The sequence below is a fragment of the Myotis daubentonii genome, chromosome 3 (assembly GCF_963259705.1).
Source record: "Myotis daubentonii chromosome 3, mMyoDau2.1, whole genome shotgun sequence".
Taxonomy (NCBI): domain Eukaryota; kingdom Metazoa; phylum Chordata; class Mammalia; order Chiroptera; family Vespertilionidae; genus Myotis; species Myotis daubentonii.
The window spans coordinates 182,557,773-182,583,851 of record NC_081842.1 but is presented as its reverse complement, the minus strand read 5'-3'; the positions used below and the strand labels follow the sequence as shown (position 1 = coordinate 182,583,851).

Sequence of the window (26,079 nt, the reverse complement as noted above, 5' to 3'; positions counted from 1 at the left end):
TTTCACTCAACTGGCAACCACAGTTTGTTCTCTGTATCTCTGAGTCCAATTACATAGATCTTTAAAGACAAAACAATGGACTATAAAGACTTTGAAAACTGAGTGGCAATTTTCTGTTTGTTTCTTCTCCCCTCTAAACCACCACACCACTGAGATCAGAGAGCTGTATTTGTACTCTGCCCCCAGTGCTAAGGGAAGGCCCCGGCTCTGCCTCTGCCTGGGGGCTTCCAGACCCAAACACTCCAGGGATGCCTCTGCCTCCAGAAACACTCAACCACCAGCTAGAAGAAAACATCTTTCATTAGTAAAAGAAGTATTTACTTTATTAAAAGAATCATTAACACTAGGACGTACTTGCTTGCAACAGAGCCTTTCTAAAGGACCACAGAGTCCCTTTTAAGTGTGATCTTTTGAAGTGTTTGTTCTTGAATATTTATCAGAGGGAGAATGTAAGATCTGAAGTCTTCCAGCCCAAGAATCTCTCAAAGGTTAAGGCAAAGAATCAGGAATGATGATAATTAGAACAGATCTTTGCAGCCCCTGGTTGGGAATTTTCCATTCCATTGGCAGGAAGGCAAACACCTTCTGTCCTGGTACCTTCCTCCTGGCCAGGGTTGGCTACTTCCACCCTGCACCTTGGTTCAGCTCCGCCCACTGTGGCCCAGCTGCTGCGTCTCTGTCCATCAGCCTCAGAGCCAGCTCTGGCTGTGACAAGATGGGGCTGCCCCAGCCAGGGCTGTGGCTGAAGAGGCTCTGGATACTCCTGCAGGTGACCCTGCATGTGACTTTGGGCAAAGTACAACTGAAACTGTTTCCCGGGAGAGTCAAGCAGCATATCTTGGCCATGAACCGGAAGAACCCACACTTCTCCTATGATAACTGGGCTCCAACCCTCTTCAGCACCCAGTATTTCTGGTTCATCCTGAAGGTCCGTTGGCAACGACTGGAGGACAAGACTGAGGAAGGGAGTCTAGCTCCAAACTGCCCTGTGGTCCGCCTTTCAGGACAGAGGTGTCACATTTGGGACTTCATGCAAGGTCAGGAGGCTGATCTAGCTTGATTGAGAGGTGCTTTGAATGGGGATGCTCAAGATGGGTGGGAGGTGGGTTGGAAAGTCCTGAATTCTTCTTCTACTACTTCAGCTGCTCATTTTTTTTGCTTCTTGTCCACTTCCTATTTCCAGGAACCAGCACTTTTCCTGGATTCTATTTTTCTGAGTGGCATCAGCACCTTTCTTTGTGGGCACTCAAACCACAAACCAACCACACTGGCCTTCAGCTCCCCCAGCACTGCTCTTACCATACAGTCATTCTGCCTAAGGTGCACTTCACCTCCTCTATGCCCTGTCAACTCCGATGCATCCTTCAGACTTCTGCTCAGTGACACTTCCTGCAATAAGCCAACCTCAACTTCCCCAGACTAGGTTACCCCTTCTTGTATACTTAGCATCCTAAATTTTTCTTATAATTACAAACCAGGACAAGTGTAATAATAGTGTGGGTATTTGATTAATGTCGGTCTCCCTCACTAGTCTGCAAGTGGAGTCCATGGCTGGAGTCCAGGTGGAGTCCATGGCTCTAACCCACTATGGTGCCCCCAGGGCTTGCTGCTGACTCATGGTTGTTGCTCAGTAAATATTTGTTGAAGATCTCTCATGTGCTCTCTGTTCCAGGCAAACCAGCTCAACCTATCTGAATTCTTAAAGCCCTCTCCAATCAGTTTTCGCCTTTTGTCCTCACAGCTGCTCTTCCTACCAGGACTTCTCCTCCCCCTCATTCCAGATACTTTTCCACAAGCACATTCCTGACCCATCAACATCCCAGCTCACCAAACTTCAGCACCCTTCCTCCAACGCCCACACATTCCAGATGAATGCTCAAGGTCCTCCCTGGGCTGTGCTTTGTGCTCAAGGTCCTTCCTGGACTGACTCCAGCTTTTCCTCCCAACTTTACCAGCAACCTCCCCTTTATGTTCACTGCCTGCAGACAACCGTTGGACCTTGTGCGTCCATGGTGCTGTCCTCCTCTCTCTCTGCTGAAGTTGTTGGCTCTTCCACTCCATTGCTGACAGTTCAAATCGCCCTCATCCTCAGGGCCCTCCTCTCTTGCCACCCCATCTGTGAAGCCGTCTCAGACACTCTCTCCCTTCTGGATTCATGGCTCTCCATCGGCACCTCTCCTCGGTCACTGACCGTTCCTACCCAGCCTTGGGCTGCCTAAGCATAAGTGTTTTCTTCTTGCAACAAGGCTGTGTCTGAGTCACCTTTGAATTCCCAGGGGCTAGACACAGCAGATCGAGTAGAGAAGATCCCTGAGGCATTTTGGCTAATCTAGTGTTTTTAACAGTGTTCTTTAGAACCCAAGTCCCACAAATATGTGTTATTACATAGAGTCCCCTGGTTGAAGTCGTTTGGGAAACCCTGCACACTATACCCTTCTTTTGGACATTCATAGTGGGCATGAACATATAACAGGCTCTGAGAAGATCCAAAGCCTAAGAGCAAACAAACAAAACTTGAAAAAACTTTAGCACAGCACTGACAAATTTTCCTAAAACACACACACACACACGCCCCATCCCCACTCTCCACCAGAGGAAATGCCTATCATCACAATGGTTCCAAGGGGAAATGTTGACTTAATCCATTCCTCTCATTTTAGAAAGGAAATGGAGAAAACTGAGAGGCAAAGGTAACAGAGCCAGTGACTGACTGAGTCAGACCCAGAATCAGGGCTGCTTCTTCCCGTTTTATTATTGCACCCCAACAAACATTCACGAGCACCTCCTATGCGCCAGGCCCTCAGCTAGATGCCAGGGACACAGAGTTAAGTAAGAGCTTGCTCCTTCGCTCAAGGAGTTTACGGTTCTACAGAATAGATGGACATAATATACAAATGCTTACAGTTCTGTGAGATGGAGGAGGCTGTAGAGCTAACTTTGCCTGCAGGGCTTGGAGGATTTCCTAGAGGAGGAGGCTTTGGAACTAGGCTTTGAAGAATAAGATTTTTGTACCTGAGAATGGAAAAGGGGAAGTGTTGAAAGCAAGAGGAAAGCCAAGAGTTTTGTTTTCCTTTTCTTGCTCATGACTTTAAAACAGGGTGCACAAATGACCTCTGTTTATTCAACAAATATTTATCAAGTGGCCACGGATAATAAGAGTAATGATAGTAACAACTAACTTTTATTGTGCACCTACTATGTGCCAAGCACTGTGATAGAACCAGGCTTATGTGCTGAATATCAATCATCTAGCGATCAATTCCATGAAAGCCACCTTGCCTCATGGTTAGTTCACAGAATTTACTTGTCCCTTTTAATTGTTACCTTTTAGTGGGCCAGTTCACATTTTGAAGGCTGTTTATTTATCTCTTAGACTGAAGAAAGAAGAGAGAAAGAGGCTAAAAGACAAAAGAAAACTCTGTGAAATAAAGTTGGCTTTCAACACATTGATCCAGAGGCCCCTGAAATAATAGGTGCTGGTTATTTGTTTATTTATAGTGTGGTCGGTGCAGTGATCAGTGTTGAGGGCAGCACGACTGCTCTCTGTCTGGTAGACTTCATAGCCCAGAGAGGGAGACGGTGTAGTGGGGGAGGGAGCCAGAGGGTTTTGGAGAATGTGGGGTGGGGTAGCGAGGTATTCAGAGGGAGGCTTCCTGGAAAGGATGATGGTGAGCTGATTGTCTAGGGCAGTAGTCGGCAAACTGCGGCTCACGAGCCACATGCGGCTCTTTGCCCCCTTGAGTGTGGCTCTTCCACAGAATACCACGTGCGGGCACGCACGTACAGTGCAAAGTTGACTTAAAACTTTAAGTAAAGTTTATTAAGTTAATTTTAGGGAACATTGTGGAGTGAAAGAAGATGTAGTGTCGAGGATTGAGAAAGGTATGTTGAGATGGTTTGGACATATAGAGAGGATGAACGAAAGGAGATAGACGAAACAAGTATACAAGACAAGTGTGGATGGGAGAGTTGGAGGGGTCGACCTCAGCGAACGTACCTCAATCAGATTGAGGACGTTTTTAACAAAGGCCAGCTTAGGAGTGCCCTGATTAAGTTAATAACAATGTACCTACCTATATAGCTTAAGTTTTAAAAATTTGGCTCTCAAAAGAAATTTCAATTGTTGTACTGTTGATATTTGGCTCTGTTGACTAATGAGTTTGCCGACCACTGGTCTAGGGACAGTGAGGCCTTGGGGTGGGTGGGAGCAGAGAAGGACAGAGGAGGGAGCAGCAGAGGTCTGAGATGGGGAGGAACACCGGTCAATTTGGCAGAAGTGGGGTGTGGAAGGCATGAAGGGGTGAAGGAGACACCATCAAGGACTAGAGCTTGGGGGGAGGTGGTAATGTGTCTTACCAAAGAGCAGACTTTATCCTGAGGGTGTTGATGAGTTCTAGAAAGATTTTCAAGCAAGGAGTTAACATGATCAGGTCTGCTTATTAGAAAGACATCCTGTAACTGTTTTGGAAACCCATGAAGCCACTAAAAAGCTCTGCTGCATACTTTGAACTCATTTTAGAGCCACAGAATAGAAGGTCTGGCAGAGTCTTTATGGATAACCTAAAACAACTCTTTCATTTTTCATATACAAAGGCCCAGAGAGGTAAATTACTCACTTAGAGTCACACAGCTAGTTCTAATAGAACCAGAACTAGAACATGCGCCTTCTGACTTTCAGCCAGTGCACTTTCTCTCATTGAGTAAGACAACAGAGGCTCAGAAAAATTCTCAGCCACCACCTATCCTCTGCATGTACATGCACAGGTATGACATACACATGCCTTTGGACACACACACACACACACACACACACACACACACACAGCAAAACATTAACTGTGTATTGTGGTGGAAGGCAAGCCTGATGATTTACTTTCTAGGTACCTAGGAATTCATCTGAAACAGATTTATTTCAGCCCTTGTTTCATATCATTTAAAACCTCTCTAAGCATATTTATGAGGTGTCATCTAGTAATTATAAATGGACTTTCTGTGCTGAGAGAGCCCCGCATGGGGGTTAATTTACTGGTCTGGGGTGGGAGTGGGGAGTTTAGGATGGTAGCTTTGAGTCCAGCACTACTACAGAGCTGTTTTCCCATTTTTACAGATAAGTTGATTGACAGTTTTTGCCCTATGTTCTTGACAGGTGTTTTCTGTACCATGGCCTGTGGACATGGGCAGGGTGTCAGCCCTCAGCACTGCCACCCCCTTGTACCTATCCTTCCTCTTTCTATCACCAGGAAAGCAGAGAACTGAGTTTAAAGTTTGCCCTCAATACTGATCATTGCACCCACCACACTATAAACAAACAAATGGCTCTGTTTCTTCTAAGGTACTAATCAGTGGGTGCTGAATCTTTTTTCTTTCCAATTAAAAACAAATTCCAGACAGCTAATATTTAACTCTGGTCCTGACCTTAAGTCTTTTGGATTAGAGGTCAATGGCCAGCCACTTGTCCATGACTGGCCCTTGAGCTTCTCCTGCTGAGGCCCGAGCAACCCTGTCACATGGGCAAGGGCTTGTTGAGCAATCCAGCAGCAGTGACAGAGCCCACTCAACACCCTCTAGGGCAATGGTTCTCAACCTTCCTAATGCTGCGACCCTTTAATACAGTTCCTCCTGTTGTGGTGACCCCCAATTTCATTGTTACAAATTGAACGTAATTAAAGCATAGTGATTAATCACAAAAACAATATGTAATTATATATGTGTTTTCCGATGGTCTTAGGCGACCCCTGTGAAAGGGTCGTTCGACCCCCAAAGGGGTCGCGACCCACAGGTTGAGAACCACTGCTCTAGGGCCTCTTAAGAGAAAAATCTGTGAGCCAAGGACAAGGAGAACCGTGTATCTCCAAAGAAACCGGCCTGCTGATGACTTCCCCTTTTACTTGGCCACTAGGAAACTCAGAGTCAAATATCAGCTGTTATAATTAATGCAGGGACCTTAAAGCCTATTTATGTGCTCCACATTTCCCTCCTCTTCTATGCCTCCTAAGCTACTTCAAATCCTTTGCAGAAGTAGGTGAAGAAATAACTAACCAAGTAAACCACAAGCAAGGTAAGATGTCCTCTACTCCCCATCCATCAGCAAGTCCTGTCAATTCGTTTTTCCTTCTCTACTGCCCACACACTAGCCCATGCTCTCATGGTCTCCCATGTGGATTCCTCCCATGCTCCCAACTGTTTCTCTACAGCTTCCATTCTCACCTCAGTCCTTTCCTTTTAGAATGGCCAGAGTGATCTTCTGTATAAACCTGATCATTTTTTCATTATACAGCCCTACTGTAGCATCAGGAGGCTGGCTTACAAGCAACAGAAACTCACTTTCTATTTCATATATATATATTTCAGAGAAGAAGAGAGGGAGAAAGCGATAGAAACATCAATGATGAGAGAGTCATCGATCGCCTGCCTCCTACACACCCCCTACTGGGGATTGAGCCCACAACTGGGCAAATGTCCTGACCAGGAGTCAAACCGTTACCTCCTGGTTCATACATAGATGCTCAACTACTGAGCCACGCCATCTGGGCCACTCTGGTTTTCTTAGTCACACACATATACATATACAAAGGAATGTATTAGAAAATTGTAAGATCCCCAGAATCAACCACAGCTGGAGCACTAGGCCTGGACTATATTTTAGCATCAAAGGTCAGGCCTGGATGCTGCTATCATTGTGGTTGCCATGGGAAACCATAAACACTGTGGGACTCCACCATCCCTGATGGGCATTACCACTGGACGGTGGATGAATTCTACTATCTCAATTATTCCAGAATCAAAGATCTATGTGGGAAGGTCCAATCAGCCCTACCTGAGTCACTGACTGTGCCCTGGCCCCTCTGTATTCCATAGAGCAAGGCTGAGCACACTCTCCCATCAATAAATAATACACAAAATAGGGAATTTCAAGTAGGAAGGACAATTAGGAGATGGGCAGCCAAAATTATAACAAATATCCACCATGCTTGCTTTGAATCTCCATGAAGTCCTATTGCACCTAGAATAAAATTCCGATTCCTTATAGTGTAGGAGAGCCTGCCGGCTCTGGCCCATACCTACCTCTCCATCCACAACTCTCATTCCTCCCCTAGCCTGGCTTCAGTCACATTGGCCTTACAGGTCCTTGAACACACCAACCTCTGTCTGTGCCTCCTAGGACCTTTCTACATGGAGTCCCTTTGTCTGCTTCTCCTCCCTTAGCCCCCTGGTTCATTCCTAATCTTCATTTCTTTAGTTAAATGACAGACATCTCATCAGAGGCCTTCCTTGACTTGACTGTCTAAAGCAGGGGTCCTCAAACTTTTTAAACAGGGGGCCAGTTCACTGTCCCTCAGACCGTTGGAGGGCCGGACTATAGTTTTTTTTTAAAAAAACCTATGAACAAATTTTTATGCACACAGCACATATCTTATTTTGAAGTAAAAAAACAAAACGGAAACAAATACAATGTTTGTATTTGCATGTGGCCCGCAGGCTGTAGTTTGAGGACCCCTGGTCTAAAGCATGTCACTCCTTTTGTAACATTTACCACAACTTGAAATTACTTCATTTACACCTTTACTTATATTTTGCCTGTCTCCCCATGAAGCAGGCCTCCAAGTGCATGCAGGCAGAGACCTGCTGGTCTTGCTCTCTGCCGAGTCGCTGGCATATCACAGACAGCCTTGTATATGTAAGTGCTGAATAAATGCTTGTAGATGAAGGAAAGTGTGCTCCCTGTGGGGCATGTGAGGAGGAGTGAGGAACAGGCCCTGCCCTCAAGGGCAATGAGTAGCCTGGGGGATACAGACACCCACAGGCCATGCCCCAGTGCAGGACCTGCATGTTCTAATAGGTGTACAGTAGGGGCTCAACACTGTCAGCTCTGGCCATAAGTAACCACAGGGTGCTATCAGCTCCCTAGACTTCACCCCAATCTAGGCTGGACAGTTACAGAAGGCACCCGCCCAGGGCAGGCTTCATGGGACCAGTGAATCACATGGGGTCCCACATTCAGAAGGGCTCTGTGCTTGGGGTTTAATGCTTTGCTATAGTTGTCTTGAAATTCTTAATAGTTTTATCTTTGAATTTGCATTTTGTAACCTGATGCAACAATGGAACATATCCTGGGTACCTGGAACCTGGCTTCTGTAGGATCCCACCCCCCATAGCCTTCCTGCTCTCCAAGGCCCACTCTTCCTCTCCCATCCCATGTAGCTTCCTTCCTGTTCCCACCCAGTCACTGCTGCCACCTTCTGGCCCACACAGGCCCTGGGCGTGGGCCTGGGCAAGATCAGGTGTGGGCATCCCACAGTGTCTCATTGCAGGGCATGAGGCAGCCGTCCCCACCCAGGGCTGACAGCATCATGGTGCAATTTGGCAAGTGACTGGGGTGCCTTGATAGGAGGAGTCTCTTGCCCACCTCCCCTGGCATCAAGGTATCTGGCATGTCGATGCACAGAGTTTGTAATCTCCTGTGGGTTGGGTTGGGAAGGAGAAATGTCTGGCTAAATTTGTGTTCCTGGCTGGGATGTGGTGCATTGGTCTGGTGGCTGGAGGGAAAGGAAAGCCAATAGCCAGTGGCCACAGACACACACATTCTCATGCACACTGAATTTGGGGGCTCCTGGGTGACTGTGGGAGTCTGCATCCACTCTGTGAATATCCCTGTGCCCAGGGGAGTGCAACATTAAATAGCAACAAAAAGTACCAGGCCAGGCAGGCGAGAGGGTCGGTGGGGAAGTTGGCGTCTCTCTCCCTCACGCCAGCTCCTGTACACAGAGCTGCATTCCTTGGCCCTCCTACCCACTCCCTTGCCCGCCCCCGGCCCCCTCGGGGAAAAAAATCCATCCCAGATCACTCGAACCCGAGGGAGGTTTCCTCGCACCCTCAGGGGGACGAGCTTTCAACGATTCCCTCTTCTCCGTCTCCCCCAAACCCCCTCTCCCAACGCCTTCTCCCAACGCCTTCTCCCGGCACCGAGTGCAGGTCCCTTTAAGGAAACGGCGCCTGCTCTGGGTCAGACCACCTTCCTCTCCCCTGCTCCCACCCCCTCTCCCAGCGCGGAGTGCAGGTCCCTTTAAGGCTTCCAGCGGTTCTCAACCTGTGGGTCGCGAACAATGAAAATACATCCTGCATATCAGATATTTACATTACGATTTATAACAGTAGCAAAATTACAGTTATGAAGTAGCAACGAAAATAATTTTATTGTTTGGGGGTCACCACAACATGAAGAACTGTATTAAAGGGTCGCGGCATTAGGAAGGTTGAGAACCACTGCAAGTTAAGCCTTGGCAACAGCGCCTTCTCCGAGTGAGACCACCGTCACTTCCTCTGCTCCCACCCCCTTCTCCCGGCGCCGAGCGCAGGTCCCTTTAAGGCGACAGCGCCTTCTCGGGGGTCAGACCACCGCCCCGCCCCTGCTCCCACCCCCTTCTCCCGGCTCGGAGTGCAGGTCCCTTTAAGGCGACGGCGCCTTCCCCGAGTCAGACCACCTTCCTCTCCCCTGCTCCCACCCGCTTCTCCCGGCGCAGAGTGCAGGTCCCTTTAAGGCGATGGCGCCTTCTCTGGGTCGGACTACCGGCGGCGGCGGGGACGGCGAAGACCGCGGGAGCATGGCGGACATCGACCTGTTTCTGGAATGCGAGGAGGAGGAGCTGGAGCCAATCGACCAGTTTCTGGAATGTGAGGAGGAGGAGCTGGAGCCATGGCAGAAAACCAGTGATGTCACCGAGGATTCTGTAGTCGAAGATGGTAATTCAGTGGATACAACCACCACAGTTTCTGTGAGCCAGCAGCCAGTCTCAGCGCCAGTGCCCGTCGCTGCCCATGCTGCTGTTGCTGGGCAGCTCTCTGCATCCGCCGCGGCGAATAGCAGCAGTGGGGCCCAGAACAGCGACGGTACAAAGAGGCCTCTTGTCAGGCTAATTGCTGATGACCATGCGGAAAGAAGCCGGCGTCGGGGACAGACCCTGTCTGAAGAACAACGATTGGCACAACGTATCTCTGAAGCAGAAAGAAAGCAACGTCGTCGACAGAACATGTCTGAGGAACAACTGTTGGCACTGCGCACCGCTGAAGCCGAGAGAAGCCGGCGGCGTCGACAGAACATCTCCGAAGAGCAGCGACTGGCACAACGCATCTCTGCAGCCGAAAGAAAACAACGTCGTCGACAGAACATGTCTGAAGAACAGCGACTGGCAGAACGAATCTCTGAAGCCGTAAGGAAGCAACGTCAGCGACAGAACATGTCTGCAGAGCAGCTATTGGCACTGCGCACCGCTGAAGCTGAGAGAAGCCGGCGGCGTCGACAGAACATGTCTGAAGAACAGCGACTGGCACAGCGTATCTCTGCAGCCCAAAGAAAGCAACGTCGTCGACAGAACATGTCTGAGGAACAGCTATTGGCAGAAAGAATCTCTGAAGCCGAAAGAAAGCAACGTCGTCGACAGACTATGTCTGCAGAACAGCTATTGGCACAGCGTACCTGCGAAGCCGAAAGAAGCCGGCGGCGTCGACAGAACATGTCTGAGGAACAACGATTGGCAGAGCGTATCTCTGCAGCCGAAAGAAAGCAACGCCGTCAACAGAACATGTCTGAAGAACAACGACTGGCACTACGCACCGCTGAAGCCGAAAGAAGCCGGCGTCGCCGACAGAATATGTATGAAGAACGACTGGCACAATGTACTGAAATGGGAATTTCTAGGGGTGAAAAAGAGAGGTTTAAGGACATTTTAGAAATTTTAGCAATTAAGGGGACCGTGGAAGAAGCACAGGGCTGGAAAGCTGCAACAGGTGCATTTCCATAGAATGAGGGAGCTGGGAACAGCAGAAGGTCTATATTTACAAAATAAAGGTAAGGAAACCCCTCATTCAAAGGGAAAAGGAGAAAGCCCAAAGGGAATAGGTAAACAATAAGGAAGGAGGGGAGGAAAACCTCACCTTTGAGCTCTGGAGTTACTATAGTAACCAGTCTAAGGGAATAATGACCAATCAGAAGGGATCAAGGCACTGGGACTTGCAGGTTTATAAACCCTGGAAACAGGAAGTCGTTGGGACTCTTTCCCCCTCCCCACGTGGGAGTCCTTCTGTGGGACTCTTTCTCCTCCCCACGTGGGAGTCTGTGCTGTGAGATTCCCCTTCCTTATGTGGGAATCTGTACTTGTTCTTCAATAAATTTCCACCTTTGTTATAAAAAAAAAAAAAGTACCAGACCAGGGCAAGACAGAGACCACAGAAGATAAGAAAAATCTTTATATCTTAATATACTAAAACTAGGGGCCCAGTGCACGAAATTCGTGCACTGGGTGTGGGGCGGGGGGGAGTGTCCCTCAGCCCAGCCTGCCCCCTCTCACATACTGGGAACTCTCAGGCGTTGACCCCCATCACCCTCCAATCGCAGGATCGGCCCCTTGCCCAGGCCTGACGCCTCTGACAGAGGCGTCAGGCCTGGGCAGGGGACCCTCATTTCCCCCCATCACTGGTTCTGCCCCCAGCCCAGGCCTGATGCCTCTGGCCTAGGCGTCTGGCCCGGGCAGCGGGGACCCGCAGTGGCAGCGGGGGGCGCCGCGATCACACGGGCTCCGCCCCTGCCCCTGCAGGATGCCTCTGGCTGAGGCGTTCAGCCCAGGCAGCGGGGACCCACGGCTGCAGCGGCCCTGCGATCGTGGGCTCCACTTTAGGCCCAGGCAAGGGGCCCCTAGCTCCTGGGACTGCCAGCTTAGACCGTGCCCAGCTCCCATCGCTGGCTCCACCCCTACTTCCTGCTATCACTGGCCAGGGTGGAAAAGGCGCCTGATTCTCCGATCATGGCTGGGGGGCAGGGCAAAGGCGGCCCCCCAGCTCTTAGCTCCCCCCTGGGTTTCCGATCACTGTCAGTGGCAGGGGGCTTCTTCCTGCTTTCCCTTTCACCTCCCTGCATTGTGCCTACATATGCAAATTAACCACCATCTTGTTGGCAGTTAACTGCCAATCTTAGTTGGCAATTAATTTGCATATAGCCCTGATTAGCCAATGAAAAGGGTATCGTCGTACGCCAATTACCATTTTTCTCTTTTATTAGTGTAGATAGTGGCCCGGTGCACGAAATTCGTGCATGGGGGTGGGGGGGTGGGGAGGAGTCCCTCAGCCCAGCCTGCACCGGGAGGAGGGAGTGGGGAGGTGGGGGGGTGGGGAGGAGTCCCTCAGCCCAGCCTGCCATGTGTGCCTGTCCCTTTCCAATCTGGGACCCCTTGGGGGATGTCAGACTGCTGGTTTTAGGCAGTCAGACATCCCTCTTGCAATCTGGGACTGCTGGCTCCTAACCACTCACCTGCCTGCCTGCCTGATCGCCCCCAACTGCCCCCCTGCTGGCCTGCTCGCCCTCACTGCCCCCCCCCACTCTGGCGGCCTGTTTGCCTCTAACCGCCTCTGCCTGGCCCCACCATCATGGCTTTGTCCAGAAGGACATCCAGAAGGTCTCCGGGAAGGTCTCCCAGTCTAATTAGCATATTACCCTTTTATTAGTATAGATGACATTTTTCCCCCTCACTTTTTGAAATAGGGGCCCTGAGTTTTCATTTTGCATTGGACCCAGTAAATTATGTAGCTGGCCCTGCTCCCACCCTTCACTGCCCTTCCTGGAGTTCCTTTCACTACCTCCCCCACATCTTGGCTCAGGGAGAACATAATATCTAATAATAGCTTACATTTATTGAGCACCTACTATGGGCCAGGCACCATTTTAAACCCTTATCTGTAGTAACTTCTTTAATTCTCATAACAATCCTATTATTACTATGTATTATTACTGTGTACATTTGTGGGTGAGAAAACAGATGCCTTGAATGGAAAGAACATTGAATTGAGAGTCTAAAAGACAGTGTTAATTTTAATTTCACTGCTGACCTACTGACATGAGACAGGCATATAAAACTCAATCTATACACATAAAGAGGTAATATGCAAATTAGGCTGGGACGTAGCGGGTCACGATCAGACAGGAGGAGGTTGTGTGCACAGGTGAGGTCGGGAGCAGAGACGGAGACAGACACAGGGAGGCCTTCCCAAGCCAGAGTAGTGGCTCCGGTGGCCCGGAGCGGACACAGGTATGGGGCCAGGGAGGCCTGGGGCTGGCTGAGCTGCCGTGCCAGCTTGGGCAGCCCTGGAGCAGACACAGGGAGGGGAATAGGGGGGGCCTGGGGCAGAAGTCAGGTGCGGGTCCCAGCTGCCCACAGCGCAGGTCCAGCCTGACTCCCGCGGGGTGCCTGCTCACATGGTGCGGGGCGGGGCACCTCCTTGCACGATTTCAATCATGCCCTGGGTCTCCAGTTTGTCTATAAAATGGGAGAGAAAATTGTCTGCCATGTAGTATACCAATCACATCCCATGAGAGAATGGATGTATGCTTGCCTTGTAAACTGCATTCAAAGGGACTCGTCATTCTTTTTATCCTCACCCAGCGACTGTGTAGGCCCACTCAGACTGCCTGATAAAAACTTTCATTTTATAGAGGAGTAAACTGGCTCCAGATTCTGCTTAGTCATGCTCTCTAAGCTTCTGCTCCTCACTGTGCCCTTGCTCCATCTGAGAGGGGGAAATAAAGATAACGGGACTGAAGCAGAAGCAAAGATGGTGCTTGTAAAATAAATGCTGTGTGTAAATGATTGGTTGGAGATGGTTCCATTTCTGTTTCAGGCAACAGGCCACTGGTGCTGAATTTTGGAAGTTGTACCTGACCTTCATTTCTTTTCAAACTTGACCAATTCAAGAGACTTATTGAAGACTTTAGCGCCATAGCAGATTTTCTCGTCATTTACATTGAAGAAGCACATGCATCAGGTACACAAAGATTCCCTGCCTCTACCTCCTCCTGCCCTCTCTTTACTTGCTTCTCTTCCACCAATGTTGGGGGTGGGAAGAGGTATAGGAGGAGAGGGAAAGAGTTGCTGTTTACCCACCATCTCCCAGTCCCTGCTAGGTTTACCCACCACTTGCTAACTTCAGTCTGTGCTTTCAACTAGGCACACAGAGCAGAAAACCTGGAGTGACAGGGTCTAGCTGGGGGAGCATCTAACATTCTGAATGGATAAGTAGGGAAATCAAGAGAGAGGAGCTAATATGAGCACAATTACAAGGAATTTAGAGCTGAAATGTCACAAGTGAAATGACTGCTATTTAACTTGTGAAATCCATCCCAAGCCCTTCTGAGCTCAAAGGGACATCATGGTTCATCTCCATCAGTGGTTCCCAAACTTTAGTGACCATCAGGAGCACCCAGGAGGCAGAGTCTGAGTCAGATCCCCGTGGGGGCTCAGAATGTGCATTTTTAACAAGCTCTGGGCAATGCTGAAGTTGGTCTGGGGACCACACTTTGAGAATCACTCTCCTGGGACAGGAATCCTTTCTTCAGTCCCTAACAGGTGCTCACCCATCTTTATTACTTCACTAGAGATCTGGTGCATGAAAATTCATGCACTGGAGGGGGATCCCTTAGCCCAGCCTGCCCCCTGTCACAGTCTGGGAGCCCTCAGGGGCAGGAGGTGACCTGATGATCAGGGGAAGGCACCGCCCCATCCCACCTCTGCTGCTGCCACTGCCGGCAGCGCAAGCCTTGGCCAGCCCTGGTTACCTGAGCCTCGGGCGGCCCTGGGCAGCTGCACGGCTGAGGGGACTGGGGGACTCCAGAGGCAGACAGCCTTGCCCTGTGCCTGCTGCCCTGGCAGGGCTGAGGAGACTGGGCACCGCCATCTTGTGCTGCCATCTTTGAGGGTGGGGCAGTCAATTAGCATATTCCTTTCTTATTGGCTGTGGGTGCCACCATCTTTGAGGGTGGGGCAGTCAATTAGCATATCCCCCCTTATTGGCCGTGGGTGCTGCCATTGTTGTGATGGTGTGAGGGCCAATTAGCATATTCCCTCTTTATTAGATAGGATGGGAAATCTTCCTTTACTGGACAGCTCCATTTGCGAGAAAGCCCTTTCTTGCAATGGGCAGATATATCCTTCCCTGAAACTTCTACATATTGGTCTAAGCCCCACAAAGTTTACAAAATGGTCACATACTCTTCTATCTTTCCTGCTTTTTATGGGGGTCAATCCTATGATGTTGGCCCAACTCTCAAACCCAGAGATTGAAGAAGGCAAGAGGTTTGGGTGGCTGCGTGGAATGAGTGTTATTTATTCACCTTTCTTCCCACAATATTTGTTTTTGTCAGCCAGCACCAGGCAGACTCCATGTCCCAGAGCTAGAGCTCAGTAAAAGGTGGGTGAATGAGTGAAGTGAGCGGTTTAGGCCAGAATTGGCCTTGCTGGCTCCAACATGTGTTGTAAGTGTAGAGATTGCTATTAATTAATTATCAGCAAAGTTGATTCAGCAGTGCTTTCTCCAGTGCAGTCCCAGGATCCCTAGTGTCAGTGCCACCTGGGTTGCTTGTTGAAAATGCATATTTCTGGGCCCTAACCCAGGCCCATTGCATCTTGATTTATATGTACCCAAAGGTTTGAAAATTGCTTTCAACTTACTCATTTAACTGGCAGCTCCTGTCCTCATTAAGACTTTGGGGAAACTTAAAATATTAGCATAGGGTAATAGGTAGTTAGAGGTTTTACTATAGTCTTCTCTCAGCTTTTATGTATGTTTAAAAATGTCTGTAATAAAATTGAAACAGTAAAGAAGGAAAACGTGGGTGCCCACAGTGTCTGGCCTCCACGGCTGAACGGAGATGCTGCTTTGGTGTCCTCACAGCTGACAGCTGAAGCTCGGCCCAGGCTGATTTAACTATCTTGGGCCAGCACTTCTCAAACTTTAATGTTTACACTTAAGCCACCTAGGATCTCACTAGGATGCAGATTCCAGCTGAGCCACCAGGCCAGGGCCTCCCCAGGTGATCCTGAGATTGCTGCTTCAGGGACCACAGTTGGATTAGCAGGGTCCTAGAGGATCCAGCTTTAATCTCTAAAAAGAAGTTGCAAACTGGGACAAGGGTGGTCAAACCATCACAGAAACTGTTTCTGGTCCTGATATCTGTCTCCTCACTCATTTCTCCTTGAATCAGACCTAGCCGATTTAACCCTTTCCATAGCCCAGGGCTGCTCGCCTCATCCACTGAGGAAAAGCTTCCTGTCCCTATCCTGACACAGACCTGATTTCTTGCCCCTGTGCTCTGCCACTCCTAGTTGGGGCATTTCTTTCTCCTCCCCACCTCCTTCCCCAGGGTACTTGTTTCTGTCACTCAGACAGAAGTGGGCATGGCCTGAACCCCACAACTGAAGTGCACAGAGCCAGTGTCCACCGATCCCAGGAGGTCTGGGATCTGTGGCCCAAATCAGTCAGTTTCCATTTTCACAGATACCACATTTGTCCAGGTAAATTATGGGAAAGTAGGTGATGTGGTGGGAGGAGCAGACTGGAGTTTCGGGCCTGAACCTGAGTCCTGGCTGCATCGTGTGCTGGCCACACAACCTGGGCCAGCGTACCTTCCATGCCAGCTTCTGCGCCACTAAAATGGGATGACAACACTGATCCCACAGAATCACTCAGTCAGCAATATTTAACATGTGCCTGCCATGTGCCCAGCCCTGTGCTGGGCCTGGGGCTATAGAGATACACACAGTTCTTGCCTCTAAGGAACTCACAGCTGAAGTTGGGAGGCAAGTCAGCGTTTCTGTCTGGGCGTCCGTGCTCTCAGCGGCAGGATGGGGAGCAGCTCTGTTTGGCCTCCACAGGAGGCTGCTGTGAAGCTCCATCGACTAAATTGCCCGAACGTGGTGCTGTTGTCATCTAAAAAGTTTTGATGTCATGGGGCAGGTAATAAATACTTTAAATACTGGTTTTTCTTGGGGTGAGGGTACTGAGCAGAGGACTTTGAAACACTGAGGAGGTGAAGCAAATTCTGCTGATGGACTTAAGCAACTTATATTACCCTGGGAGGTAACTATTATTGTAAACACAGGCCATGTGGCTTCCAAAGGGACCCATGCCCACATTGTCTGGGTTCCAGGCTCCTCAGAAATGGGGCAAGTAGAAGGGGACATAGCAATTTATGGTTACTTTTTCAACCTGTGAGTCCATTAGCTAATAAGTGCCACCTCGTGTGAGCAGGCAGAAGGGCACCCTGGCAAATGAGGCCAATTGAAAGTCTTCCATTTAACTTAAGTAGCTTTAAATGGTTTGGTTTGGAAAGGGCTGGGGGAAACATCTTCAGAGCAAAGTAGCAGAAAATCTGCAGTACATAATAAAAACTGGGTTCTTTCCTACCTTTCTGTTATTTGGAGCAGTCAGACAAAATAAACTAAGATGGTTTGAGCAGGTCCTATGACCCAGGCCGAGAACTGGGAATTCCATTCATGTTATCTGATTTAAGCCTCACAGTCCTCTACTTAATAGGTTCTATTAATTAGTAGGTCCTATTAACCCATTTTACAGATAAGAAAACTGAAAATTTAGTTTTAGAAAACTTGCCCAGTATCACACAACTTAGTGTATCAGGGAAACCTTCCTGGAGATGATGTTCTCAACCAAGGGGAATTTTGTCTTCCAGGGGTCATTTGGCAATATATGAAGACATTTTTGGTTGTCACAAATTGAAGGTGGTGGGGAGGTTGCGGTTCAAAATCCTACAACACACTGGATGCTCCCCGCCCCCCCTCCCCCCAACAAAGAATTATCTAGCCTGAAATGTCAATAGTGCCAACATTGAGCAGCCCTGTGTACAGTTGAGCCTTAAAAGGACAGGTAGGATTTCAAACATGGAAGAGATGGTAAGGAGAAAGGGCAAAGGGGTATCAGCATCATTTGAGGAGTCCACTCCAGCTAGATGTGAAAGGACTAGCAGCCATGATTGGAAATATAGGTGGGGAGAGATGACAGGGATCATTGAATGTTATGCTAAGGAGTTGGTCTCATAATTGGTGTTTAATCAGAAAAAAATATGATCAAATTTTGTGTTGGGAATCATTCTCAGAGATTTCTGGATGACGAGTTAGAAGGTAGTAAGAGCAGGAGGTCATTTCCAGGCTAGGAGCTTTACTTGGCCCTAAGCTCACCCTGAGTGGCTTATTATAAGGTTGTTAGAGAGCTAACACATCAGCTGCAGCAGCGGAAGTCACAGTATCCAAACAAGGAGAGAAAGTCCAGCTAGAGGCAGGAGCTGTGATGAAAAAGGCAGAAGTGAGAGACAGCTTGGGGGTGAGTGGGTTGAGGATCCCCAACTAGTACACTGGCTGGAGCAAAAAGCTGGAAGAAGACCGGAGAGATGGGCCAGGTCACTAAGGACCTGGTAGACCACCCTGAGGAGCTTGGGGCTTATCCTGCAAGTGATAGGGAGCCACTGAAAGATCTAAGCAGGAGAGTGACATAGTCAGATTTGCGGTTTTTGGAAAGAACTCTGGTGGAGAATAATTAGAAGAGGAAAATTCTAGACTCTAGAGCAGTAGTTCTCAAATTCTGGCATGTGTTAAAATCATCTGGAAGGCTGTTAAAACTGATTGTTGGCCCATTCTTGGTCAGTCTATGTTGGGGCCCAAGAATTTGCATGGCTAACAAACTCCCAGGAGATGCTGATGCTGCTGGCCTGGACAGCTCACACTTAGAGAAATACTGCTGTAGATCCTGGCCTAAGTGTGGTCCAGGCACCGGCAGCCTTGGCATTCTGGGAGCTAGCTAGGCTCAGGGCCACCCTAGACAGACTGAATCAGAATCCTCTTTTAACGAGATGCCTGAGTGATTCATTATCACATTAGAGCGTGAGAAGCACTGGTCTGTTGGATTGTCACACATTGAAGAGCCGAGATCTGGATGTCAGGAGCCACGGGCTTTAGTTCTGGATCAACCACTAACTCCCTATTGATCTTATGAATTTACCCATAATAGGAAACTGGGCCAAATCATGGCCAAGGGCCCTCAATCTGGGACCCCCCCAGTTAAAAGTGGGGGCTATTTAGTCTAAAGGAAGTGTATACCATGCCCATGGGGTCCACTGCTTGGCCTTTCTCTTGTAGATGGCTGGGCTTTTAAGGACAACGTGGTCATCAAGAATCACCGGAACCTCCAGGACCGCCTCCAGGCAGCCCACCTGCTCCTGGACAGGAGCCCCCGGTGCCCTGTGGTGGTGGACACAATGAAGAACCAGAGCAGCCAGCTCTACGCGGCGCTGCCCGACAGGCTCTACGTGCTCCAGGAGGGCAGGATCCTCTACAAGGTGGTGACCACTCCCACCCCCACCCCAGGGCAGGGGCCCAGGGAGGGCAAAGGGCAAAAAGAGGCTTCACATCAGGCAGACCTGGATTCAGATAGCTGCCCAGCCATTTGCCAGCCATGTAACCAAGGGCAAATCCTTTCTTTTCTTGGAGCTTCACTGTCTTCTTCTGCAAAATGGGGATGTTGGCTCCCATGTCTCAAGGGACAAAATTATGCACAGGGAAGTCCCTAGCATTTAGTTTAAAGCTGAGAGATAAAGTGGGAGGGTCTGAAGCAGCTAATCTCTGAGGCAGGCCTGAACCTGGAGGGGCTGAAGGAAGTGGGAAGAACACAAACTCTGAAGTTCAGAGCTGGAAATGCTGAAGCAGAGATTCAAGACAGGGATTGAGTCCAGGCTTCCTTTCTGGAAGGACTGCGTTCCTCTCAAGGTTTCCAGTCTGACCAGGGAGGGACATAAGCACAGCCTCTGACCTCTGGGCCCTGCTGGCCTCCTCTGAGAGGTCGGAAACCAAGTTTGGTAGCTGCTGAAGGCATTTGCAGCCTTGGAGAGCACAGGAAGCCCAGCCATGTGGCTACTCCTCTGCCCACAGAGCGAGCTGGCCTATGTATGCAACTGAAATAAGAAACAACTTGTGGATGAATCTCTAGGGTGCTGAGGGTCAGAGCCTGAGGTTAGGTCCTGTGCAAACACTGAGAACACACACACACAAAAATGAATTTAAAATGGCCCAAACCTTCCTTGTGCTCACAGTCTAGGGCAGTGGTTGGCAAACTCATTAGTCAACAGAGCCAAATATCAACAGTACAATGATTGAAATTTCTTTTGAGACCAAATTTTTTCAACTTAAACTATATAGGTAGGTACATTGTTATTAACTTAATTAGGGTACTCCTAAGGTTTAGGAAGAGCCACACTCAAGGGGCCAAAGAGCCGCATGTGGCTCGCCAGCCGCAGTTTGCCGACCACTGGTCTAGGGGATAAGGAAGATCCAAATGGAGTGTCACAGTATCCCAAGGGCTGTGAGACTCCAGGGCAGGGGTCAGCAAACCTTTGCTGTAGGGCAGGAGACAGTCCCTGTCTCCACAATTCAGTTCCCTGGTGTAACACAAAAATGGCACAGACAAAATGTAAACGAAGGGGTATGGGGCATCAGGACAGACTTAGCTCTCAGACCGTTTTCCAACCCCTGGGGAAGGGCAAGTTTTTCCAAGGAGGTTACACTTGCTTGGCTAAGGGATAAGGAGCCAGCCATGTGAGCATGGTGAATGAGTCATTGCAGATATTGAGAAGAGGGTGGGCAAAGGCACTGAGGCGTGCTAGGGCAGGGTGTGAATGGAGAACTGAGGGCACTTAGGTTACAGGGGTCCCATTCTGGACCAAGGAGTTTGGCCTTCATTTTAGGGCAAAGGAGAGCCATTGAGAAGTTTTGAGCAGGGGAGAGACATGAGCAGATCCTTACTTTAGAAAGATCACTGGCTATTGGGTGAAGAATGGAGTGCAGAGAGAGCAGGGCATAGTTGGGAGGTGAGACAACTGCCCGAGTAGGAGAGGAAGAGGGCTGAATTAAGCGTTGGGATTGGAGAGGCAGAGGTGGTTCTGACGTAGAATGAATAGAACTTGACATGGGGAGTGGAGAAGATAAGGCCAGTCTGAAGGTATGATTATGGAAGAAAAGTGTGTTTGTATAGACCCATTTCTCCTTTTGAAACTATTCACTTTATCCCACTCTGGTTTTCCTCCTACTTCTGTCCTGTCCTAAATGGTGGGGCCGCTCCACACACTCTCCCTGTATGATCTTGCACACCTCAGGGTTGCATCTGCCACTGACAACACCATCCTGATGACTCCCACATGGACGTCATCAGCCCAGATCTCCTGCAAGTCAGAAATCTGGGAATGCTGATCTATTTCTCCTGCAGGGTAAGCCTGGCCCTTGGAACTATCACCCAGAGGAAGTTCGTGCTGTTCTGGAAAAACTCCGCAGTTAACCTGGACGCATCCCCCAGTTCCAGTGACCAAGACGAAGGCTCCTCAAGGCTTGGCTCTCCCCCCAACCCAGCTGGCTTTTACCTCTTGACCTGTGTCTCAGTGGAATTACTAGCTCAGATTTTTCTGATCTAAGCAAACAGTTGTTATTATCAGAAAATGAAGCAGCCAGTGAGCTGAGTGTTAAAGAATGTACAGCTCCACACTGTCTCCACTGTGGACACCACTTCACAGCATGACGTCTGAGTATGAGCAGTCGTCCTCTGGGTGTACTTCTCAAACGTGGTCTCTCCAGTTGCCCTAGTACCAAGTGATTAGATATGGCATCCCTTAAGTTAGGTAAATGCATTTTACCAAATTTGTCATTTATGGAACTGATTGATATTTAAGACACTACACTGGTTTTCAGACCCAAGCATGCGAGAACTCCAGGTGTTTAGAGAGAGATGAGGAATTGAAAAAGGAGGGAGTAGGGATGAGAGGAGACAGTAAAGATGGTAATCCTTTCCCTGCCAAAAAACTGAAACCAGTCAATGGTGGTGGTGGTGAGGGGTGAGCTTCCATGGTAATGCATCTCCAATTCTACTGTAGAAGAGGTGGGTACTTACTTTACAATCTTTGAATATATTTCATAGAAATCTGGCTCTCTGTATTCTGGAATCTTCTACTATCTTTACTTATCAATGGAGTCACTTGGGAGGGGGAGGGCTGGCTTCCCCAAAACATTATAACCTTGACCAAACTAGACAACAGGCACCAGCAAAGCTGTCGTTCAGTTATGCAGAAGCTCATACTTGAAGTTCTATTTCTCAGATTTTTTTTGCAAGTCTCTTAATGGTCATTTGTGTTCAGTTATATCAGACTAATGGATAACCATTGGTACTCATCTGTTTTAACTCTGCTTCTCTTCATATTTGTTTATGACGGCCACAGCCTAAAGTACACACAGCTGTGACTTGATTTGAAAATAAAATATTTGAAGATGTAGCAAGCTAATACAGAATGATTAAAATACATGAGCCCATTTGGGATGGCTTCAGTGTGATCTATTTTCTTTTCCAATTTGTGTCAGCCTGTTCTATCTTTTATGATACCCCAATGTGCAGTAATCTGATTCGCAAAAATACCATATGCTGGAAGGGCCTCATTTGATGGGAAGAACACTCAGTCTCTGTGTTACATGTCAAATGTGGTTTTGTCTTATGAACTCCCGATAGAGAATTTTTCCACATTGGAATCAAAAAACCTTCACAACGTGACATAAAAGAATGAACTTGGGAGACATTCTTCTAATATGAAAACACATTTTCCTTGGCCCTGCCTTAATTACTACAAAGTTAATATTACTAATGTGCTATTTAGCCCTTTCTAAAATAGCTATTTTTAGTCACCTACCTAGACACCAGGGCTTTCAGATATGTTATCTCATTTGATCTCTATATTATCTCAAAGAGGAAACTTGTTATCTCCATTTTACTAGTGAGGAAATCAAGGCTCAGCATTAAGTAACTTGTGGAGGGTCTCAAATTAGTAAGTAACAAGCTGAGATTCGAACCCCATCTCTAACTTCAGGGTCAGAGTCCTGGCTCTACTCCCTGCTAGCTGTGTGACTTGGTATCTTGAGCTATAATGGGATATCAATAGTGCCTACCCCATAGAGAGGATTCATGAGTTAAGCACTCAGAACTGTGCCTGGTTTGAATACAATTCCATGGAAGCATTGGCCATTATTATTATTATTATTATTAATTATTATTTATTATTATCATCATTGTTGTTCCACAACTGCCTCCTCGGGCTCCCTTTTAAGGGGTGAGGAGTGGAAAGAAGACAGAACAGTAGGGACACAATAACAGTTCTTCAACTTGCCAAAGCAACTGTTCAATACTGGCAGGAGTTTGTGAAGGCAAACTGAAAGGTGAGTAGCTGTGAAAATGGTGGAACCAAAGCACCTCTGAGCACTGTCCTCCCTAAGTCTTAAGTTCACTTCTCAGATGGTCTTCCAGTTCATGGCTATAAGTGCACAGAAACCTCCCAGTTTTCAACAAATAGTAGCTGGAACTGAGGAATTTACAGAATTATAAAATAGACCCCAAGTGTTCCAATTCAATTCTCTTCAATTCAATGCATCAGACATCAATTGAGCATTGAGTCTTCTTTTCTGGGTGCTGAGTGATGCAAAGGTGGACAAGGTCCAGCTATCGTCTTCCAGAACCTTAACCTCATGGGATACCAGATGTACACTGTGATTACCATAATTCAAGGTGGAATATGATGGGTTAGAGCTGAGGTAAAGACTAAATGCTCGGGGAATACAGAGGAGAGAAATCCCTCTGAGCTGGCTGCACTTGGGAAAGCACTATGGAGGTGGCGACCTTTGGGGTGCCCAATGCTTCCATAATTTGGGATGGGAACCTGGAGAACATGGGAAGAGATGGGCATTTAAGTGGAGAACACTACATGGGCAAAGGTGGAAAGTGAACATGTGTAGAGGACTGCAAGAGGTTTGGGCTCAATTTTAATTCACAATGAAGAAGGGCTTTTCTCTTTGAAGGTGAACCCTCTGGGTCTGGATAACAAGAATGAACCCATTCTGCTTGGCTAATATTGTAAACTATTGATAAGTGAATGAAGCTTTTTATTATTTCCTGTCTAGCTCCAGGTACAATTTGCAGTCAGAACATCAACTCTGTCTGCTTTTGACAGATTTCCCCCCAGTTCACTTGTTCTCTGAAGGTGATGTCCTTTGGGGTACCTGGCTTTGGGGGGGGGGGCAATGAGCCCATACCCCATTCTGGCAGATGCAAGACATTGCCTTGTGTGCCTGACAGGAGGTCTATATCCCCATGTGGATGAAAGGGGCCACATGCTGACCTGACAAGCTCAGGGAAGGCCTGCATGGCCATCTTGCAAACTCAGAGACCTAAAGTAACCACAAAGGATGGTCTGAAATTAAACGTTAACTAAAAGCAGTTATGATGGGTAGTCACCTCTTAGGCCGGTATCTTCACTGACAAAATCAACCTTTACCTTAACTGAGCCTATCTGTCTTTTTGCATCTATGATAACATACCCTTTGAAATGTCTGGGTAACTTGTAACTTCCTTTTTTCTGGACCCCTTGAGGCACAACCTAAGGTACTGGGAGCCAGGACAGATACCACAAATTCCTTCATTATCATGTTAATTGTTCCTGCACCCACCTAAGTATCCAATCCCAGGGGATCCCCCCCCACCCCACCCCCACGCCTGCTTTGCTTTCTCCTGCCTCTCTAGTCTATCACCAATGGATTTCATGTAACCCACCTACGTCCCCTTCCTTTGATTGCAATGTATAAATACAGATGTAACCAGCCATTCTCTGGAGCATTATCTCAATTCTCTGAGGTTCTGCTTCCTGGCATATGTCGATGGTTTGGCTCAAATAAACTCACAAAAATTCTTTACAGGTTTCAGTGGTTTTTACGTTAACAATATGACCAGCCATGGCAATGGGATGGCTTCTGTTCAGAGGCAGCAATGAGTCAACAGTGAGTGCGGCTCATGGACTCCAGTTCTGCCTTTCGTCCCTATCTCCTACTTGTTTTTCAACACTTTATTACAACAAATCCCTTGCATTATTTCCCTCGCTGCTTTAAATATACTGTATATCTCCATTGATTTCAGTTTTCCTAACTGAACACTGACTGCTACAATTGCCACCATCATCCCTTTACTTCTTACGTGCTTTCACCTCTGAGACATTTTATTATTCTCTTCCATTTCTTAGCCCTGCCAGCTCACTTTTCATCCTCTGTGTCAATTTTTTTTTAAATCCTTATAGTTCTCCTTTGAGAGCCTCCGTAACTATGAGGAAATAAATGTCTGTTACTATAGCCTATGCTATATCATACTTTCTAATAAATGGATGTTATGGCAGCCTGAGCTATCTAAAACACTTCCCTTCACCATGCTGTACTTCCAGCGGTCTGCTCTAGTGTATCTTGCCTGGTTTCGCCTTCAGCTCCATCTCCTCTGCAGTTTTACTAGCCTGAGAACTACGGGGACATTCTCTATTCTCCTGAAGCCACTGCAGACGGAGAGTGTGTCAATCTCATCAACAGATTGTTGGATAAGCCTTTCATAACTCACATGTTTAAGATAAAGTCTCTAGCTCTGAGAAAGCAAGTCAAGTCTCAGCTCCCTCCTCCTTCACCAAATCCTGATGTCACAGTCCTTAGCGAGTACACTTTCCAGTTAGAGGCTGTAACAATCTCCTTGGAAGCTAAAACTCTTTTCTCTTCCTTTTTATAATTTTTTGTTGCTGTCAACAATGACTTTTGAGAAAGAGGATGGTGTAAAATTCCATTCACTCCACCATCTTTAAGCAGAAATATATATAATTTCCCGTTACAAAGTTTAACATATGATGACCATACATATCATACTTTCTAATATATGGATGCATAGTCATTTCCAGTTGCCCATCTTATAAATAGCATTGCTATAAAACTTGGTCCACTTGTCATTTATCTGATTATTTCATTAGAATAGCTTCCTAGAAATGAAATTTCTATATCAAAGGCTATCTGCCTGTTTAAAACTTTGATGCACTCTGTTACATACTATTTTTTAGAAGGCATGAGGGTCAAGCTACCAAGAGCTCTTGGAACATCACCTAGAAGGTGAAGCCCCCAAAGGAAGCCCTGCACAGAGGGACATTCCTGAAATAGGATTCACAACTGCGACACTCTAAAAAAAAGTCTGTAAATGAGTGACAGACATCATAACTTTCGTTTGTATCTTTCTCTGCCTTTCTTTAGTACATGGTTAAAAAGTTATTAGACCTTTACTTTAAAAAATTTTTTAAATCTTATTTTGTTTTTAATATATTTTTATTGATTTCAGAGAGGAAGGGAGAGGGAGAGAGAGAGAGAAACATCAATG

At 47.7% G+C, this 26,079-nt stretch overlaps 3 protein-coding genes across 7 annotated transcripts in view; 2 read left to right on the top strand and 1 right to left on the bottom strand.

Moving 5' to 3' along the window:
* Positions 1-479: 479 nt before the first annotated feature.
* On the top strand, positions 480-24,597 carry DIO1 (iodothyronine deiodinase 1). Of its 5 annotated transcripts, none has more exons than XM_059689484.1 (4): positions 646-1,037; positions 13,666-13,809; positions 15,189-15,231; positions 18,969-19,136. In XM_059689484.1, the coding sequence occupies exons 1-4, from the start codon at positions 716-718 to the stop codon at positions 18,982-18,984; spliced, it is 525 nt and encodes a 174-aa protein (XP_059545467.1). In that variant the 5' UTR covers positions 646-715; the 3' UTR covers positions 18,985-19,136. The 5 variants fall into 5 exon arrangements, with proteins under 5 accessions (XP_059545468.1, XP_059545470.1, XP_059545467.1 ...); XM_059689483.1 differs by lacking the exon at positions 15,189-15,231 and adding an exon at positions 21,088-24,597 and having other exon boundaries at positions 667-1,037; positions 18,969-19,168; XM_059689486.1 differs by lacking the exons at positions 15,189-15,231; positions 18,969-19,136 and adding an exon at positions 21,088-24,597 and having other exon boundaries at positions 650-1,037.
* Positions 2,862-26,079, bottom strand: part of IFT25 (intraflagellar transport 25) — a 52,700-nt gene continuing 29,482 nt past the window's right edge. Inside the window, exon 8 of the mRNA XM_059689496.1 lies at positions 2,862-3,012. Coding sequence (XP_059545479.1) covers positions 2,932-3,012 — 81 coding nt within the window. The 3' untranslated portion in view covers positions 2,862-2,931. The remainder of the gene's footprint in view (positions 3,013-26,079) is intronic.
* On the top strand, positions 7,403-13,634 carry LOC132231042 (trichohyalin-like). The gene is made up of 2 exons (XM_059689466.1): positions 7,403-10,846; positions 13,431-13,634. The coding sequence occupies exon 1, from the start codon at positions 9,543-9,545 to the stop codon at positions 10,797-10,799; it is 1,257 nt and encodes a 418-aa protein (XP_059545449.1). The 5' UTR covers positions 7,403-9,542; the 3' UTR covers positions 10,800-10,846; positions 13,431-13,634.